Source organism: Calonectris borealis, chromosome 14 (genome assembly GCF_964195595.1).
Source record: "Calonectris borealis chromosome 14, bCalBor7.hap1.2, whole genome shotgun sequence".
Classification (NCBI taxonomy): domain Eukaryota; kingdom Metazoa; phylum Chordata; class Aves; order Procellariiformes; family Procellariidae; genus Calonectris; species Calonectris borealis.
Genome location: NC_134325.1, coordinates 16,928,743 through 16,949,673, shown reverse-complemented (window position 1 = coordinate 16,949,673; position 20,931 = coordinate 16,928,743). Strand labels below are relative to the sequence as shown.

General features: G+C 38.9%; 1 protein-coding gene across 3 annotated transcripts in view; it reads left to right on the top strand.

Annotated features, from left to right (window-relative positions):
• The window catches only part of NAV2 (neuron navigator 2), a 233,309-nt gene that overhangs the window by 183,031 nt on the left and 29,347 nt on the right, over positions 1-20,931 (top strand). For 2 of the 3 annotated variants that reach the window (XM_075163316.1, XM_075163317.1), the window contains 8 exons: positions 1,660-1,951; positions 2,870-3,572; positions 7,510-7,977; positions 9,010-9,075; positions 10,307-10,351; positions 12,546-12,706; positions 14,709-14,897; positions 20,275-20,327. In XM_075163316.1, the coding sequence (XP_075019417.1) occupies positions 1,660-1,951; positions 2,870-3,572; positions 7,510-7,977; positions 9,010-9,075; positions 10,307-10,351; positions 12,546-12,706; positions 14,709-14,897; positions 20,275-20,327 (1,977 nt within the window). The remainder of the gene's footprint in view (positions 1-1,659; positions 1,952-2,869; positions 3,573-7,509; positions 7,978-9,009; positions 9,076-10,306; positions 10,352-12,545; positions 12,707-14,708; positions 14,898-20,274; positions 20,328-20,931) is intronic. The other variant, XM_075163318.1, reaches the window with a different exon arrangement.

Below are 20,931 nucleotides of genomic sequence, written 5' to 3'. Positions count from 1 at the left end.
GCTGAGTTGCTGTCTTTGAATGGAGAGGCAGGGAAATGATATTTGCATAGCATGAGGAAAATAGAACAAGAAAATAATATCTAAATCCATAATTCAGCAACTGCTTGTTAGCCTAATGGCTCAATATACAGACAAATAACCCAGGCCCTAACTACTTCACGTGACTGAAGAAAGACCATTATGACGTGTGGTGTCAGCTTTCACATACTGATCGCTTAGACTAGTTTTTCAGGCTTTTAAGAAAAAAGTAATTACAGTAAAAAGCAGAGGAAATTAAACCACAACCCCCTTAGATTCTTTAATATTAATGGTGTGATCTGGTAAGAAAAGAAAAGTCGTAAACTTGAAACATACTTTAGGAACTTAAAAATAAAAGATAGTGCTTTGCTGAAAGCATGGTAAATGATCGTGCGTCCTTTCCTTTCCTGTGCTGTGCTTCTCTGGTTATCCAAAGGGAGTAAAAGGTTGTGGGCTTTATAATGCATTGGAGTATTTAAAATAATTTCCTTTTAAGTGATATTACCATTCGACTACTGCACAGTGCTGAGCACATTCATCTTCTGCTGAGGCTGCAGGGAAGAGATGGCACTCGACATCTTACCAAAATTTGCCAACTCGTACTTGGGAGCTTCACGATCAAGTGTTGAATTGGCAGAATCTTTCATGGTACTGTGATGGTTGCAGAACACTTCAACTACGAATTTTTTATCCGGATCGGGGTCAAATGTGGACGTTTGTCATTTGTGCCTGATCACAAAATAGTTGGTTGTGGTGTTACAAAATTTGCCCAAATTAATCAGCAGCATGTGACAGGAGGAGTAGAATTCTGCAAGAGTAATCATTAGCAATAGAAAATGCTAATGTATGGGGAACATATTATATATGTAGGGTAATATGTTTAATTTAAGTGTTTCTGAGAATTTGGGAAAGGCTTGCTAATAAGCAAATTCTGTATTTGACGTTGATCTTTGCAAAACTTTCCATAAATGACTGGCAGCACAATCAGTCCGTGCAAAGAATAAGGAAAAACAGTTTGTAAGAATTGAGTATAAATTAAAAACTGATGTCATTTGTATATTTAAGTTAGACTTGAGTATTGTTAGAAAGTTGTTGGGGATTCATTTGTCTTCAGTTCTTGGGTGTCCTTCTGATATGTTAGATTAGAATGAACAGCATTCCACATCTTCAGATCTGTTCCAAAAGCTGCCTCCTCATGCTCTGGAGATCAGATTGCCAGACAAGAGATAGGAAGGCAGCAGGAACAAAGGAAAGCTGGCTGCACAGGTTTGAAACGTTTTTTTGGCATTGCCGTAAAAGGGTTCATCAGAAATTCGAGATGGAGGATTATAAATGTCATGGAGCTGAATATGTCCTTCATAAATCAAGTGCTTTTTTTCCCCGTGGTTTTTTTTTCTTTCTTCATTCTGAGGGGCATGACTGGTATGTTTTTGTATCTTTTTCCCTAGCGTATTAAAAAAATATGTCATTGCTAGGGTTCATTTCTTGCTGTGACATTTCTTTATCAAAGGTGTGTTATGTTTGTTGGTACTTAGAGATGACTGCTGAGTTCATTAATCAGTTTGATGGTCCTCATTTATGAAGCTTCTTGAAAGAAAGGCTTGCTCTGAAGGTTGTATTACAATTCCTTATCTGTTCTAGACTGATGCAGAAAAGCATTCCCAGGTTGAGCGGAATTCCTTGTGGTCCGGTGATGAAGTCAAGAAATCAGATGGAGGATCCGATAGCGGCATAAAAATGGAGCCAGGATCTAAATGGAGGCGGAATCCCTCTGATGTGTCGGATGAATCAGATAAAAGCACCTCTGGTAGGAAGAACACTGTTATTTCGCAGACGGGCTCCTGGCGACGGGGCATGTCGGCTCAGGTTGGCATTACCACACCAAGGACTAAACCTTCAACCACCTCAGGCACATTAAAGACACCTGGAACAGGTGAGAAAAGGTGTAAGATATAAACAAGCCAAAAAATGTGTTCGGTGTGAAAACAGTTTAAATACTTTCCAGAGGCAGAACCTGAACTTCAGGTAATCCTGTCTTTATTTTTAGGTATTGTTTTAACCTATGCAGCATCTCGTATGTCCACATTTCTATTTCTGTTTATTTGAAAATGCATATTTTGGATTAGTACACCGTGAAAGTTGTTTTCGTGACAACTCTAGTCTTAAGCCAAGCTATTTATTGGGCACAGTATTGCCATATGAAGAATAAATAATATAATTTCAGCTTTTGAAGTCACGGTTAACTTTAAGAACATACAGTATGTGTGGTTGAGGAGATTTTTTTTTCCCCCCATACTAAACTAGCATGTTAATTTATACTAAACACGATTTAGTTCTGGATTTTCCTATAAATGTGTTAGTGATTTTAGCACTTGCAGATGTGTGAATGAAAATTGATTGAATTTGCATAATCAAGTAATATAAGTTAATACCTCTCCTCTTATTTGATCGTGTACGCAATTGCACATGAAAAAGTTGAAGTTAGACGCTTCTTGAACAATGCCTTTTAGGAAAATTATACTAATGGCCTAACACTACTTCTGTCTAATGATAAAAAAGGATCAATCTGTGGCAGCTACAGGGGGAAACATATTTTTTCTGATCTGTCACTATTACATAAGACTGTTCTGCTTTTCATATTCTCGAGGGCAAACACACCACACACTTTCTCTGGCAAGTCTGCATGTATAACTCACTAGAGTGGCATGTAAGTTCAGTGCAGACTAGATCATAATTTTTAACCACACTTTGGTGGCTAACACGCTTTTGCTTTTCATGCTGCTTTGAGTTTCATCATTTGCTTGATGTTTTCAAGTCATTAAATATTAGAATTCTTTTTCTATTTTTGTAGGGAAAACTGATGACGCCAAGGTATCAGAAAAGGGTAGACTTTCTCCTAAAGCTGGACATGTTAAACGTTCCCCATCAGATGCAGGACGCAGCAGTGGTGATGAATCCAAAAAGCTTCCCACAAGTAACTCTAGAACAACTGCTGCTAATGCTAATACATTTGGATTTAAGAAACAGAGCGGGTCAGCCATAGGCATGACTATAATCACTGCCAGTGGGGCAACTATCACCAGTAGATCGGCTACCCTGGGAAAAATCCCAAAGTCATCTGGACTCATGGGTAGGACCACTGGTCGGAAGACTAGTGTTGATGGCTCACAGAACCAGGATGATGGCTACTTAGCACTTAGCGCCCGAACTAATCTTCAATATCGTAGTTTACCCCGGCCCAGTAAATCCAGTAGCAGAAATGGAGCTGGGAATAGATCTAGCACAAGTAGCATAGACTCCAACATAAGCAGCAAGTCAGCCGGGTTGCCTGTCCCTAAAATGAGAGAGCCTGCCAAGGTAATCCTTGGAAACTCTCTGCCAGGATTAGTCAATCAGACTGATAAAGAGAAAGGGATTTCGTCTGACAACGAAAGCGTGGCCTCATGTAATTCTGTTAAAGTGAACCCTGCATCACAGACTGCTTCTAGCGGAGCTCAAAGTACTCACCAGCAAGGAGCCAAGTACCCCGATGTGGCCTCTCCCACTTTGCGCAGGTAGGCAATAAATCCGTTGATTGTGCAATGATGTTAGTCGGAGCTGAATGATCAGGACTCTTCGAGCCAGGCCTGGCTGTGTTTGGTGGAGCACTTACTATTTAGCGTCCTACATCAAGGTCGTTGTATTGACGTTTAATTTCACATAAACAGGTTGGCCAGTGTTGTAAGTACTCAGTGCATCACGTGACAGCAGCAAAAATTTAACATTTGGAAAAAAAAAAAAACTGTCTGGCAGAAAGTTTGGCAATTGTGGTACGAGTCTGTTACAAAAATCATACCTGAAGGCTTAGTCCGTGCAGATATCGCAGGAGTAAGAGTTTTCTTACCTGAAAGTTACTGAAGAGTTTTTGCACCAATGTATATGTAACAAACCTGGAAATACTCCAGTGGTGGATCAAATTATAAATTGACAACAGGAGAGTTATTTCAGATTTTTTTTATGACAGATGCATAATTTGACCTGCCATATGTAGATCCACATGCCTAACCCAAACCGATCTTTCGGTTGTGTGGATTAGGCCAGTGTATTGCGAGACTCATAACATCAGGTTATTCGACTGTGTAGAAGAACCCTAAGTAAAGTTACTGTCTAAGCTGGGTTGAATTTTCTTATTTTAATAATATTTTTTTAAACAAAAATCTTATCTGTCTTCTGTTTCTCCACCACTGCCCCACACATGCTTTTAACATTAATATTGAGTTGGTCAGGAATTAATTTGTTGATGCAGCGTGCATCAAAGCCTCGATATTGATTCAATTTAATTTGACATTGGGTAGCTTGTCTGCTTCAAGTTGCGGTGTTTTGCATTTCATTTTGTCTTGACGCCCATAATACCCATACGGTTATGCTACATCATCCTGCTTCCAGTGATGTGAGAAAGCCGCATTCCATCTGAAGCACCAGTGCAAGCATAATGGCTGTGATGGCAGTTTAGGCTAATGCTGTAAAGGGTTGTAAACTGTTTCTTTTTAGATGGGTGGTTTTATTTGAAGAACCTATGTGAGGATAATTCAAGATACTTCCTTTATTTTATTCCTGGTTATCGTAAGATATGCCATGTCCTTTAGAACATCTAATTTTCAGCAATAGCTACTTAAAAAGCAAAACTCCAGTGGACCTTTCATTTCTATAGTATACCCCATGAGAAATGCAGATTTTCAGTATTGCAAGCCTCAGGCACATTAATCTTGAAATTTGATTGGAAATTTTTTTTTATTACTAGAAAGCCATGTTGCTAGCTGTGTAATTGAAGTACTACGTTAGAAATACGTGAAACTTCAAAGAGAAGACACTGAGGCCCAATTTAACTATTCCCTCATTTGATTTACAATTTCACTCTTGAATTTTCACCAGACTGTCTAAATAGTCACGTATTGAAATGCGTCAGAATTGAATTTGGCCTCGTCTGCTTACTACTGATTTCTAGAATGACAGTTAAGAAGATTTTGAGCTTAATTTTCATGGTCAGTTGAGGAGTTGCACACTTTGGTTTTTGCATGTTTCCTCTCAGCCCTGTAATTTTTTAATATTATGCAATAAATTAGAATCCATACCTTTGTAGTGATATGGATTCACCTGCAAGTCTGTGAACGTAGGTAACTTCTATGCTGTCATAAACAGTGAAATTCTGTAATTCTGCGATGAGGGTCATCCCTGTCTCTCTTCTCTCAGTATTACCTTTAGCTCCGGTATTATGTATCTGGCATGTCCCTTAAGTGAAACTATCGTTTATCTTGATACATTTTATTATTAAATTGAGCCTTCATGTTTTGCAGTATATAATACACGGCTTTTCTGTGATGGGGGACATGTATGACCCAAGAGCCAGCTCAGATATGTCAGTCTCTTGTCAATAATAGTGGATAGGAGTAAACAGATCTCCTTCCTTGCAGGGGATGTCCTTCCTTGCAGGGGATGTCCTTCCTTGCAGGGGATGTCCTTCCTTGCAGGGGATCTCCTTCCTTGCAGGGGATCTCCTTCCAGAGTTAATCTCTGTACTCATGTGACTGTCTTACTGGGTTGGACTTTCTCTGGACTGAAAGGAATGCTCTCCAGACCACATCCTCTTCTGAAGGCGTTTGTTATGAGGTTGTGGTTCGACCAGACGCTGCCTTTGTTTGTGCCGCAGTGCAGCATCCTCTCAGTTGTATTAGAGGTGCTGTGAAATAGTTTGGGGAAGACTGCGTAGCTTAAAAACAGCTTGTAAAAATGTTGTGTGGGTGGTTGGAGTGTTTTTAAGCTCTAGGGTCCTATCTCTAAGAGTGCAGTTCCCCCAGTACAACTGAAGAGGTGGCATGCAATGGCATAGGGGCAGGAATACCCTAAGCTGGTATTGCTGCTGAAGGCCATGTATCACTGCAGTATGGTTTGACATTTTTCTTCATACTTGCTCTAATAACATTAGCTCTAAATAAAACCTAAAATGTCTCTAAATCCCCATAGGAATGGGTTTTATCATTTGAAGCCTTTTGCTCGTCTAAGTCAGTGTCTCCTAATCAGTGAGGTGTGGTGTGGAGTCCAGGTGAACCAAGCTTGCCAGATCTGCGCTGGTTTGTGGATGTCTGCATTGCTCTCTCTACATCAGGTGCCAAGGGGATCATGGCACAGATATTAAAGCAGTGCTGGATTATAAGATAGATGTAGATGGGCACCTTAGCCTGATCCAGCAGTGTTGTCCAGGAGCTTTGTGGCAAGTATGCAACAGCAGCCATCCAGTTGAGATGTGTTCCAGGCATCTTGCAGAGGTACACCGGAGCTGCAGGTAGCACCCGTGCAGTAAGTACAGTGCTTCTGGGCAGCGCTGCGCTTACTGCACGTGTGCTGTAGGGTGCCCAGCTATGTTACACAGCCTGCGTTTCTGGGAAGTGTTGGACAAAGTGATTTAGTGGGCATGTGTTGTACAGACAACCTGGGCATACTCAAAAGCAGAGAAAGTTCTGCTCGGTGCACACCCACCCGTAAGTCTTTAGGAGCTCTTGTATAGAAGCACTGTAGTCCTCTACTCTGAGGACTACAGTCTGATAGATACCCGCTTTGAAAGATTTCATCCCCAATACTCCACACGGTTGATAAGAAAAAAGTAAATCCATGTAGATATCTGTGAGGAAAACCAAGGTTCCAAAGGCAGTTACAGGAGCTAAGTGGCAGAAACGGAAGCAACATCTTGGGGTGGATGTTTGAAGCTGGAGTCAAAAGCTACGTTTCCTTCGTAATTTTGAGGATCGGTTTTAGAATGATTGGTAATCTGGTCTTAAGCATGTTTACTTCTAAGATGCTTTTGGCAAAAGTGATGCAAATTGGAGAAGCTGCAGTCATCCTCCTCCAACTGTGCTTCTAGATCCCCTCCCTTGCACTAGTTCTGGCACTCAGCTAGTCTTTTACTGAGCCAGTTCCAGGTGCCAAACCAGGTAAAATCTCATTCTCCACTCCAAAAAATAGTTTCCAGCTAGCTTGGCTCCTGAAATGAGACAAACCTACATTTGATACCAGTTAAATATTTTTCCTGTTACATCCCAGCAAATGCTGCTTCTGAGCAGAGCATTCAGTGATTTGCACAGAATTTACCTGGACAACAAGCTTTCAACCTCTAATATTCCATGCTTCGGATTAATCAATGCAGTGTTTCTCTGGTATCCCTTTTCCTTAGGGAGCAGAAGACAATATGGCTGTATTTTAGCTTTGTGCAAGTAATATTTGATGATTCAGAGAAGAAACACCTAGGATAGATTTGAAGCTATTGTAATTGTCTCTGGACTTTATTGAAGGCGGTGTGAACACAAGGAGATTCATAACTTTATAGTTGTGTATGTCCAGTCTAGGATCATTTACTTAATGTTGGCTTTCTGAAGCTAAGATGATATATGGTCTAGATATAAAATATCCTTGCATTTAATATTCCATTTTACGTATTTTTCATGTTGTCTTTTTTTACAGACTTTTTGGTGGCAAGCCTAGTAAACAAGTTCCCATCACAACAGCTGAAAATATGAAAAATTCGGTGGTCATCTCCAATCCTCATGCTACTATGAACCAGCAGGGTAATCTTGATTCACCATCTGGCAGTGGTATGCTGAGCAGTGGGGGCAGCAGTCCTCTGTATAGTAAAAACACAGATATGAACCAATCTCCACTAGCTTCTAGTCCCGGTTCAGCACATTCGGCTCCTTCCAACAGTTTAACGTGGGGTACCAACGCAAGTAGCTCTTCTGCTGTTAGCAAGGACGGCATCGGATATCAGTCTGTCAGCAGTCTTCATACCAGCTGTGAATCCATTGATATCTCTCTGAGCAGTGGAGGTGGGCTGAGCCATAACTCCTCCAGTGGCTTGATTCCAGCCTCTAAAGATGATTCTCTGACTCCCTTTGTCCGAACCAACAGTGTTAAGACTACGTTGTCCGAAAGGTTAGTAGGTTTTTCTCTCGTTTCCATACATTTGTGTGTATCTCAAATGTGAATGAAGTCCTGGCAGCAGTAGCCAATACTGCAGACGCAATTCAAGTTGTGCTTCTTACAAGATAATGCTGAATGGTATTACTAGAACATACAGAGAAACCATTCCAGACAAGGAGCCCAGTTCGGAGCAAGAGGATGGGGTCAGGTGAGGCTTTTAATTTGCTGTGGTAGCCAATGTGACAATTTTTCTTGCTACCATGTTATACCTAATATTTGAATTTTGCATCATATATTATCCTTCCAAAGATCTCCTGTTAGTTGATCTGACAGTGATATTCAAAAAAACCTCCATCGTTATCATTTTGATTTGAGAAGCCAACTGTTTCTTGTTAAACTTCTTGTTTATAACATTTAACAAGCTTTTAAACTGGAGGTCATGCCGAAAAGAAAAGTCCCTGTCTCCCTCGGCCTCTGCCTGCTGCCCTGTCCCATCTCCAGCTGCTCTCGACAGTGTTTCGGCACAGGCATTCGTGTGAGTGCTTAGTGAACCCCACGGGGAGATGGATCCAACTGAAAAATGATCACCTGAGTTATATTTCAGACTGATCAGCTCCCCAGCTCCTTACACGATGAGATTCATCGGTGTCTGTGTGGACACAGAGTAGGAGCTGGGAGCAGACTGGCCAGGAGGAGGGGACGGGACTGCCTTTTCAGCATCAGAGCTGTATTAACGGCACATGGAGCCAACATGGGGATAAACCAGACAACGACTTGCAGTGCCTGCTCTCTGAGTGACCTTTTGTAGAAGGCAGTAGTACCCCTGCAAGCACTGGAAATCAGCTGTACCCTGATGTGTGGTTATGTAGTCAGGGAGCAAAATTTTTGTAGTTGCATCTCAATGGAGAAAATTACCCCCAGAATATAATGTTCTGACAGTTTGGGTTTCTGTTTGTGTTTTATTGTAACTCCTTTCTGTTCTCTCCTCTTTCCATTCTAATATTCCTTCTCTTGTTTTCTGTCTTGTTGGACTGATTCTTCTAGCCCTCTTTCTTCCCCCGCTGCTAGCCCCAAATTCTGCCGAAATACTTTGCCCAGGAGACAGGACAGGTAATGCTGTCTCAGGACAAGGCTGTAGGTTTTGTTGCCCATCTCGGTGAAGCAAATTGTTCTGTGACAGACTGTGCTCAGTTGGGTCCTCTGCTGTGTTCATCGTTCAGGTGTGAGCTGACACAAAGACATGCCAGTGAGAGTCCCCTCAAACACCCCATCTATCTACCTAAATCAATCTGGAGAATGGCATGCGGCAGAGTTGGCATGGTTTTGGTGTTGCTCTCATCACTGGGAACATCTTTTGGTTTGTGGGGGTATTTTTTTTTTCCCTCATTTCTTTGCCAAAGGCAATTTGAAAATCTTGCCCTTTTTTTTCTACCGATCTAAACTCTCACTAGCATTTCAGCATTCCTCTGGCATGCTGCTTTTCCCACTGCCTTTCAGGCCTGTCCTTTTTGTCGTGAAGTCCCGTGTCATTCAGTGTCGTCAGTCTTCTATTGCAGCTTGGCTCATGAGTGTTTTGCAGGGACTTGGTTACATCCATCCTCGTAAAGACGAATGCTAAAGTTAGGAAAAGATGACCCGAATCTAAACATTCTAGCTCACTTTTGCTCACTGCTGTAATTTTAATCACTCCCACGCTGTAATTTAGCTATAAGGATTGTTATTAAATTAATTCATTTAAGCACGTGGATATTTTCTTTAAAAACAAATTAACAGACTCTGCTCAGTTACAAGTTCATCAGTTGTAAAAGCATAAACTTAAATATTTAGGTTTTGGACGACTAATAGATTCATTTTACTTCGCTAATGGAATTTAAGCTAAGATTTGAAAATTTAAACAGTCTGAGCTCAATACTTTTACTGCTGTACATTGCGTAACAGTAATTAGCTGCATTCCCTAAATGGTGTCTGCTGAAAGAAATGACGGGAAGGTGGTTTGGACTTGGAGATTCTCATCAGTTTTCACAAATAGTCTGCCTCACGCCTGCTGAAAAGCGTATTTTTAAGCATCCATTTGACGTTTAAAGAGCCATTTTTGTTCATTGTGGGTAGGAGAAATAGCAAAATCACGTTGTGAACAGATGAGATTCATTGGCATGGTACCAGATGCATGTTTGTGCAAATCCACACCTGCGTAAAAGGAGGTTTTTGCATGTTTCTGGAGGAAGGCCCCAGCACCTTTTCCTCTGGAAAGGTGATGCAGATGTTTGTACGTCCTTCGTTCTGATCTTATTCCTTCCCTTTTGTTCTTCTCTGAAGTTCTTTTCTTTTAACTTTTCTGCAGCGACCCACATCTTGATAGGAACACTTTGCCTAAGAAGGGACTCAGGTATTGGTGTTTCCACACGGTTTAACAGCTTTTGTTGTGGCTTTGGAGTTTGCTTTGTGTTTCTGTTGTGGCTGGTGGTGATGGTCGCAGTTTGCAAGAGGTGGCAACAATATTCTTCCTTTCTTCCTTTCTTCCTTTCTTTCTTTCTTTCTTTCTTTAATCCTCAAAGAAGGCCATTGACCACTGTGCTTTTTTTCATCCAGTGGCTTCTCCGCTTGAGCAAGAACTGTAGCTTTTGCTGGCTGAATTGCTGAAAGGCATCTCATAAACCATCACTTGGCTTGACTTGAAAACAATAATTTTGCAGCTTCTGTGGCTATTACATGGAATGACTTGAGATCATTTTCACTCTGGGAACCTTGGTGTTGATGTACAAATAGAAAAGATTTTCAATATCATGCCAAACCTTTTAGGATGAGATTGGATATAATAATTTAAAACAATATTTGCTTCAGAATACCTAAATATATAGGGCTCTTAGAGATAACTTCTACTCTTCTAGAAAAGACAAAAAAATCCCCAAACAAACTTTTGGCAATTGTCTTCTCATACATTTTGTATATCTGTAGGGTCATGATTTTTATAACATAAAAAAAATACACTGGAAAAGATTTTTCCATTGATACAAGCAATTCTAGCAAGATTATCAACATTAGGTGTATTAATTAAATGCTTTAAGTGTTACAGAATTTACAGAAGATATCTTAGACAATTTAGAAAATTGCAGCTTCAGAATTGCGTAATGCAGCTTCCAGGATCACTGAGTTGATGCCTTGAAATCGCAGCTGCAATTTATTCTGTGCTATACACATTGTTCTTCATAGCAGCTTTGTCCCATGAAGCTGAGTGCCAAAAGCCTTTCTTAAAATGGCATTTTGTTTAAAATGTTTCTGTGGGTATTTTGGGTCTTTTTATCCTGGGTATAGTAAAGGACTCTCTTTTAAGACTGAAACATTTGAGTGCTGAGGAGGTAGGTATTTGTGCTGCAAAAAAAATCCTTAGTGTATTAAAGCAAAATGACTGTTTAAAGCCCCCTTCTTAATAAACTGATACATGTGCAAAGTTTAAGAGGTGCAGATAGTCAGGGACTGTTGCTTAAGTGTTGAGGCATAAGCGGAAGAATGAATGTATTTTTTGAAAGTAGTTTGAGTTTTTGCAATGTTCATTATTGTAGCGTTCACATTGATTTAAAATAGTCTTAATAAGTGATATCTTACTACTGTAGAGTATTTAGTTGGAGGGAATCTAATTAATTAAATAGATAGTATCAACTGATAATAGGCTCCAAGTGTTTAGTTTTTGGAAGGAGAGCTAGTAACTCATAAATATTTCTCAAAAGCAGATGGCATAACATAAGACAGACACTGAAATCCATCAGCAGACAAGTGTTTGATGCTCTTTCTGTTGATATCTGTACCTATCACGTATTTCACATAACACCTGTGGTAACATACCTATTTTTCAGGCACATAGAGAAGCAGATTTAAAACTTTGCTTAAGCTGAAGCCAGCGGGTGTTTTGCCATTGATGTTGGCATAGACAACGTTTCCGCTATTTTCTTTGCCTTCAGAAAAGGCTAAACATAGTCTCCTTTATGGTGATTTAATGCTATTAGTTTTGAACTAAATAGGGTACACCTCCACAGACCTTTCTAGTAATGTCTCTGGAATAGGAATTACTGGGTCACAACTTGTTAAAAATCTGATAATGGTTTTGTTGACTTGAATTTGGCTGCAATATGACAAAAAGCCAGCTAAGCTTAGCGATGCACCAAAATATTCAAATAGTGATAGAATAACCTAAGGAAAGGAATGGATTTCCAAATTATGGGTTTATTTTTCAATCATATATTCATAACACACACTATATTTTATTCTACAGTACACAACCTCTATCTGTAACTTTTTGTTTACTACTAGTTTGGTGACTGCTGAAGCTGTAGGAATTGGGGGTTTTTTCCCCACACATAAGTGGAATGCATTAGGAACAGCTTACAACAGCTTGGAACAGCTCCTTAATTCAGAATTGTATTGGGTTTATATAATTTTAATCCTTAAATTTCATATGAGAGTTCTTCCATCTTTCTTTCCCTCTCTCCCTCCCCAAGTCTTGTGACATTTCATGGTTGTTTGTGGTTTTTTTGATTTTAAATAAATGTCAAAGTTCATTTTGGAAAAACTGTCTGGTTTTGCAGGTATACTCCATCCTCCCAACTCCGTAATCAAGAAGATGCAAAAGAATGGCTACGGTCCCATTCAGCAGGCGGACTTCAGGATACTGCTGGCAATTCTCCATTTTCATCTGGATCCAGCATAACATCACCCTCTGGAACTAGATTTAACTTCTCGCAGCTTGGTGAATAATTACCTGCTTGGATAATCATAGCAATACATTGTGTGTCTTGAAAATAGCATGTTACACAATATAATTTTCTTTCAGCAGCTCCGAGTCCCACATTCAACCTCAGGAAGCACTTTCATTGAAATGAGTGTGACTAATTAGCATTATTATCTCATATGCCCAAAGGTGGCATACTTGCAGTAACTCTTTGAAAACATTTCTTGTTGCCTACCTGTTTAGTAATACTGCTTTAAAATCCAAGCATATTACTATATGTGCCAGTCTCATCAGTTTAAGATATTTTATCTTTGTATGTGTTTTTCGGTTGACTTGTTGGAAGATTGCATAAAGCTCAGTCTAAAATAATATATAAAAGTCAGAAGAATTTTAAGTCAGAAAAAATGCCATTCCTTCACTTAATTACATTGATAAAAGTAAACACTGTTTAAATTAAGAAAACAATAAAAGTTGATTGATAGGATCCATAAAGCATTGCAGTTGACCATATCAGGAGTTGAAATAACCTAATTTAAGGTGCTAGTAGTGCTCGTTTCTGGTGTGATGATTAAATATTACTTAGTTGCCTTTGCAGTTTGTTTGGGTATGTAAATCAATCCTAACAGTATGTCTATTGTCTTTAAGTTAAGTGACATTGGAAAGTTCTCTGTCGAACAGACGCTTTCTGTTTCTTTTTGACTTTCAGAAGCCCCTCCATCTTTTCTAGAACGGTAAAGTAGTAATACGCAAAATAGTTAAGCCTATGCTTGTGTTGTGTGAATTTGCAGCAGCTTACACAGTCACTTATTTCTAGTGCAGTTTTGAGTTGCAGCAGTGACATTTTAGAGCCTTTCTTTGAGTGCGCTGAAAAGAAACAGATTAAATAAACAGCTTTAAATAAACTGACACTTAACAAAATTTCAGCTGAATATACACACAGCGTAATTACATTGCCAACAGCTAACAAACTGTCATGAAAGTTCATGGAAGTACCTTAATGGTCAAAAAAAAAAAAAGTTTAGTCTTAGGCCCAGAAAGTTAACTCTTTATAGAGAGTGTTGAAGATTATTTACATTAATAAGCTTCAAAAGCTATTTGGCCACAAGCAATTAACAAAAAAAAAGAAGATATTTTTCTGTGTTCTTAAGAGAAGAGCTTGGAGATATAGGAGTCAAGAGAGGTCACTGCGTTTAATTTAATAGCAAATGTTGATGTGAAAGTTGAGCACCTTTAAACTGAATTATAGTATCTTCTATAATAGTCTGTATCAGTTGATGGTGTATATAGAAACAGGCAATGACAGCACACCAAGAGGAACCTGCCAGTTGAACAGCAATTTTGTTGTTCTCTTTTTTCCACAAATCAGCTAGTTCTTAGTAAATAGCAGGTATCGTTTTAGCGCAAAAGTTCTTTAAAAAAATGTGAAACCAGAGTAGACATTTTGTACTCTAAACACTGGCTGGGAGGATATTGGCTTTTGAGGCAAAATTGGTGTTTTGTAATTCTTGGGACCTCATAGTGGAAAGAAACAATTCTGAAATACACAAGTATTAGGAAACTAAAGCTTTTAAAATTTGTGACTTAAATACGTAGAAAAATGTCATTTTCTGAGAACCTGAAGGCTTTGAAGGAGATGGTTCTTAAGGCCTGTTCTATATAGGCAAAATACTAGTTTAAATTCCTTCGGGCATTTTAGTCCTTTTTGAGGAAGGACTGTTCCAAATTAAATGAGTTAATTAGTTCATGCCTATGAGCGTTAGTGAGTTGACTGACCTTGTCTGTAGAAGCATAGACATATTACCCAGTGTTTAAAATTACCTTATTCACTTGAGTTTTCTTATTCACTAGCTTGATTTGCATACCTCTCATTTGAATTCATTGAATTTAGAAAAATAATGAAGCCTGAAGAGGATGACATCAAAAATTTGTGTCTTAGGAAATTTTTTGGTAGTTGCACAAAAATTAGGTATGAAAATTTGCGGTCACGCAAATAAATTGGTGTTTATTCTTCCCTTTATAGCAAGCCCAACCACTGCAGCCCAGATGAGCCTGTCAAATCCAACCATGCTACGGACCCACAGCCTTTCCAATGCAGATGGTCCTTATGACCCCTATAGTGATACGCGCTTCAGGAACAGCTCGATGTCGCTGGACGAGAAAAGCAGAACAATGAGCCGGTCTGGCTCTTTCCGCGATGGCTTTGAAGAAGGTCAGTAAAATATGTAATGGTGCTGGAAATGATCAGAAGATGACATTCTCACATAAACCAAGTATAAATTTGCTGCTTTTTGGCTCAGCGTAGGCGTCATTTCAGAGCACAGTTCTCTCTGTGCGGAGCGCTCCGTGTTAGATAAAACTTTAGTCCCAGTCATTGTTCTTCTGATGATATCCATTCAGTGATCCTTCTAGCCACACATAGGAAAGTATGTAAATGTTGTGCCTAGACCATCGCTGTTCAAGAAATGATTTAAATGCATCCTGTGCTTCATTTTTAGTGATCTCAAAATTACTCTAGTTCATGCTTAGAGTTAGCATATTAAAGTGTTTCCTTGAATAGGACTGTTCTCCTGAACCTGGGCCTCCACACTTCTGTTTGAGGTATAAATAATTGTTACCAGCCAGACTGTTGTTTCTATCCCAGTTAATTTTTCCAGTATTTAATATGTATTCAAATTGTCTTTACTTTTTATTTCTGCTCAATGTCCTGGGCTGCTATCACATAGCTTCCACAGAAGGGACTTGAGTAGTTCTTCAAAACATCTGGGCTCTTCTTTTTAATTCCTCGTCGTCTTTTCAAATATGTAATCATACCTGATAAAAGAAGCCCATGTAAATATAAGAAGAAAAAGTCATTTACCTATAAATAAATACTTAATTTGATTGCTACCGACCAATCAACCTTATGGCTGTAGCAGGAGTAGCTGTGAGCACACGTTAAAACCCTCAAGTGTTGCACTTGGAGAAGTCAAGCATGGGGCGAGCTCTGGGAGTGGTTCATAGGAAGGTCACAGGAAGCTCTTTCAGCATTAGCTCTTTGAGTCTTAAATCTCCTTTCTGGTAAGGATTGGGAGCTTGGTTGGCTGTGAAGTACTTCATCGCTACAGTCACGCAAGCCTTTGCTGACTTAATTCCTCCACTGCTGAAGACCTGCACTTACTCAGCACTGTTAATACCATGCCCCAGTGTTGCTGCTCCCCTAGAGCCAGGCATGCGTGGGAGCCACGCTTAAGTGCGTGTAGGGGCCTTTAGGAGCCACAAGGTGCCTTCCTGGAGATACTGGTTACCCCATCTGTTTTCTGCCATTGGAAGGGGTGGAAAATGCGCATTGGATATGGCTCCAGAAACATTCAGGGCTAATTCGTTATTGAATTTAGCCAATCTAACTCCATTACATTTAATTGTATTTTAGAGGCCCATGGCTGAGGATCTTCATTAGGGGTTGAAAATTATTAGAATAACGCTGTAGGGCTGCAAACTGTGTCATTGCAGGAATTAACCTTTGTTTGTACCATGCTCTCAGAAAGCTAGATGATCGTGAACAGTCAAAGACTGCCTGATACTTAGTCAGTTGAAATCCATTCTGAGATGAACGGTCCTGCTCTTACTACAGAGTTCCTTAATATAATCTGTGAAGGAATTTAAATCGCTTTATCTGTGTTATACTTAGATTTACTGGAAGAGCTACTACAGCAAAACTTACTCAGGTTTTATTAAGACATCCTCAAAAAAATTGTAACCTTTTAAGTGTGCTTAAGATTGCAGCAAATCCATTTTGGCATGGTTGAGGTTAAACTATCTCTTATAATATAGAAATTCTTGTCCAGGAGAGAGGCTAGTTTGGAAGAATATTTAATAAGTATTACAAGTTTGAGGACAAACCATTTAAAAAAAAGGAGAAGGGAAGAGTTCGATGAAATGTTCTACAAAGTACTTTTCATTCATTTAAAAAGAGTAATAAAAATTATGCCCAAGAAAACTCTACCAAGTTACGGACTTGAAAGCAGTGGAAAAAAATCACTTTTGTGTATGAGGAGGGAATTTGACCCTATAGTGGTCATGCTGAAGAAGTCCCCTACAGATTTTCCTAAATTTTTGGTACCTGAAAGGATAATAATATTTTACCAGATGGGATGAATGTTTAGGTGCAGTCTCTGTATTTTTGTCTTCAGGTTAAAGGTCTTCTGGCCGTACAGAAGGCAGGGATACCCTGCTTATTAGCTCCTGCTTATTTCTTAGGGAATCACAAGTTATAAGTGAGCAAGTGGTTCTGAATATGGCATATATATTGTCCTGTGCTTTCGAACCTGTGGATCCAAATCACCTTCACAGAGTGAGAGAACAGACCAAAAAGTATGAGTACATCATTCACCTTCACCTTGAGAGAATAGATCAAAAAGTATTATAGAAATTAAATTTGTAGTTAATGAACAAATTGATTTTATACAATCAACCAGTGTCAATGAAGCATAATTCCAGGTCTTAAGTAAAGCTTACCAATTTACTTCTTAATTATTTATTAGCACATAAGATTACAAGACATTTTATTCTCATAAACTTTGGCAGGGCCAGGATTTATTCTTAAAAGCCTTATTTTCTTTTGTCTCCATAGTGTGAAGTACAGTCATGTTCTCTCACAGCACAGCATGTAGGTCGAAATGTTAGTCAGCCTTGCAGTACATAACCCTTTCGATAGGAAGGGTTTCAGGACTGGAGAGATGCCAGCAGGAACAGCATTCAAACTCCCCAGAACTTCAGGGAAAAAACAGCCTAAAACTTAAGTGGTCTCTTGGCTATCCAGTTTCCCCGCTTCCCTGGCCATCAGCCTTGCCCAGGAGCTGTGCTGCCGCTGGCTCCACCCTGGTACCTCAAACTCCTAGGGAGAAAGAAATTAGATTTATTGTTGATGGGATATAAATTTTTATTTCCTTTTGTGCTACTAACTGCAATACCTGTTGTTCTTTCTACTCTTTGGACAGTTGATCGCGGCTAGACTATTTCTTTTCTAACATAAAAAATGATACATGCTCGCATATGCATTTATAGTGCTTTAAAATAATAGCTCCAAAACAATTTGGGTTTGTAGCCTGCGTGCAGATGCATGTTAACTGCAAAACCCAGGAATCACATCAAGAGCATAACTGCCTTCAGGCTCCTAATTAAATAGCCTTAAAGTAGCCATCTGCAGATACTTTAAAAAGAAATTGCGCAAAAATATTAACTCCTTAGATGTCCTTGAAACTAGAAATCTCAAATGAAAGACACATTCAAATGATGCAATAGTGATATTTTACAAGGCAGGAGTATGATTCCCAAAGTTATGTGTTCTTTCCCTTTTTTCATTTTGAGTCTTCTTTCCTCCTTTAAAGTCCTGATGTGATCTTAAAAATCCCAGTTGATGCTAACTCAAAAATGCCTGTGTCCCAATCCGTTGTAAGGAGGTCTCTTTCTTCTCTGGCCGGTTGGCAGGCTTGCTTTCTTGAATACATCTCTGTTAGTAAAAACTGCACAAAGGAAGACTATAGAGAGGCAAACCAGAAAATAATATTATATTCTCTGTATGAGTCCATTGGTGGCCTTGTGCAATATTGCCTGCGCTTTGGGCTTTCCATCTTAAAAAAGGTGATCCTAGGGGTAAAATGCAGGTAAAAAGAAAAACGATAAGGAGATCTTAAATGCATAACATCTATGGTATGAAGAGAGTTAAAATAGATTAGGACTCTTCATTGGAAAAACAATGTCTGAAGGGAGGTGATAATATATAATTTAGTGCTTGATAAAGAAGTTGGTTATCCGTTACTTCTCATATCACAGGGCTGTGGAGGCACTCAAGGAACTTGTTGACTGATTCAGCAGCAGGTCTAAAACAACTGCAAAGAATTCTGTTTCTAAAAACAAAGAGTTTTTTGTTACAGACAAAATGTATCAGTGGATTCAGAAGTAGTTAAGCAAGTTAACGGTAGATAGGTCACAGCGACTATGAAAAATAATGGTGTGACGGCAGTTTTCATCTCAGGAGTTTCCATCTCTGCTGATTCCCAGAAGATGCAAAGATGTACCTGGGGAAAAAATCACCGGCTATCTGCCTCCTCCTGGCATTCTTTTCCCTAAACCTGCGGTGCGGTTGCAGCCAGAGATGGAGCACACGATTAGACAGACCCTGGGTCTGACTCACACTAGTTATTTTTATGTTCTTAATGCAGTACAGTCCTTAACATCTAACTATAAAGATCATTTTAATTGAAAATATGATTAACTAGAAAAACCAAATGGGTGTGAGTTTTTTTTACTTTCTTGTGGGTTTTTTAAATTGTCTTAAATTCCTCCAGAAGCCAACCTAGACTTTGTTTACTTCTCTTTCCAGCCTTGCCTTAGGATATAATGTCAATGGGAAAGCAGAGCCCATTTATTATGAATGTAGGAGAATTGCAGTACGTAATTAGAGCAAAATGGCAGCTTTTCTAAACTTTTTTTTTTTGCTGGAGGATTTAGATGAAAGAAAAAGTGATTTAACACGATTTCATATGATTTGTATGAAGTTACCTGGAGTTTGAAGGAAAGTTTCAGTTAAATGTATTTTGTTTCTAAAAATAAAAATAAAGGAAAGGTAATTTTGCATTTTTCAGTAGCAGAAAGAATAGCTTCAGGTAGTTTTTTTATTAGCATAATCAAAAATAAAATGATGTTATATGTAAATCCTAACACCTGGGTGATGGTAACAACCTTGAGAATCAATGTATATGTATATCTTACACTGAATGTATATTTAAAGGCAAAAACTGCTTGAAACGGATTCTTTTCCAGAAAAGGCTTTGTAGCCATGTTTTCACTCCGGTAATTTTTCTATGAGAGAACGGACTTTGCCTTGTTAAAGAAATGTCATTGCTTTAAAGAAAGACCAAAAAACCCTGCAGGGATAGGGAATGTTCAGCTCATCGATGCCCGTGATACAGTTCCCTTGTAGTCAGCAGAAGGAAGATACAGCTGCATCCAGAGGACGATTCAGAGCCCTAAAATTAGACCATGGTTTCTGCCCTGGCTGCTCCACATCTTCTCCTGGAGCATTTGGTTACGTACTGGAGCTGGGTATCGTGGTCTTCTCAGGACATCTCCATCTTGGTCTGCTGCTTAAAGAAAACAACCCGCCCCCTCAATCTCATCTAAAACTGAAGATGAAGTACTTAGATTTACTTTTGTAATCTCTTCTGCATTTCAGTTAATTTGTTGGGTTTTTATCTTGAGTAAGCCCTTTTGAAAGACTCTTAAGATAAGCTGTCCAGAGAAATACTTATTTCTGAACAAATCTTCATCAAAACTTTTAGTTTTAATCTTCTTGACCACACCTCATTTTCCCAAAAAACAAGTATTATTAAATTACTAAAGCAGCTTTACCAAATCCAAGTGTATGGATTGTGTCACCTGGCCATGCATTTATATTATTGGTGCAATAATATAATTAAGTTTATGATGGCTGATGAAATTTGTGAAAGTATTTCTTCAGTAGGCTGGTCGTTGGCAGTGGATGATCTATGGTGATTCCACTGTGGAATCTGTATTTATATTCATTGTGTTTATTTTCTTTCCTTTAGTGCATGGTTCTTCTCTCTCTTTGGTGTCCAGTACATCATCTATTTATTCAACAGTGAGTATAATGAAAAGAACAATTTGGGATTGCTAACCAAAATTATTGAATTGACTGGTCTTATTGTGCTAATTATTTTTGCCATTCAAGGAGGAGAGAAAAAAGCACTTTTCATTTAATTGTGTTCTGAATGCTAGCTACGAAAGAAATGTTTACATTCATAAAGATGTCTGTGGATATTTAGCAGTATCCTCATTAAACACAGACGTTAACGGCCTAAAAGTAGCAGTTTATTTTTTGAGTCAGTATTTTACAACTACATTAAATAAGTTTTGCTACAAAGGACCTCAGTAGATCTGAGGAGATTTGAACTTCATTACCGAAAGCACCCCAAAATTTGCTGAATAAAATCATTTCAGCCTTGTATTAATGATTTGCTACTAAAGAAGTTTGAGTAAGTTTTTTAATGCACAGATTTTAATAATTCTAAAGAAGCCTTTTGTTCACTATGCCAGTAATATTTTCTTCAAAAGTGTGTGTTCATTTAGGTTATCTGATCCTAAAATAAGGCTTACTGGAGTTTGAAAATACAGGGATTTTTTAAATGCATGTTTTTGCAATGTATTTGCTTACTTTCTTCTAATAGTCTCATGAAGGATTTTCC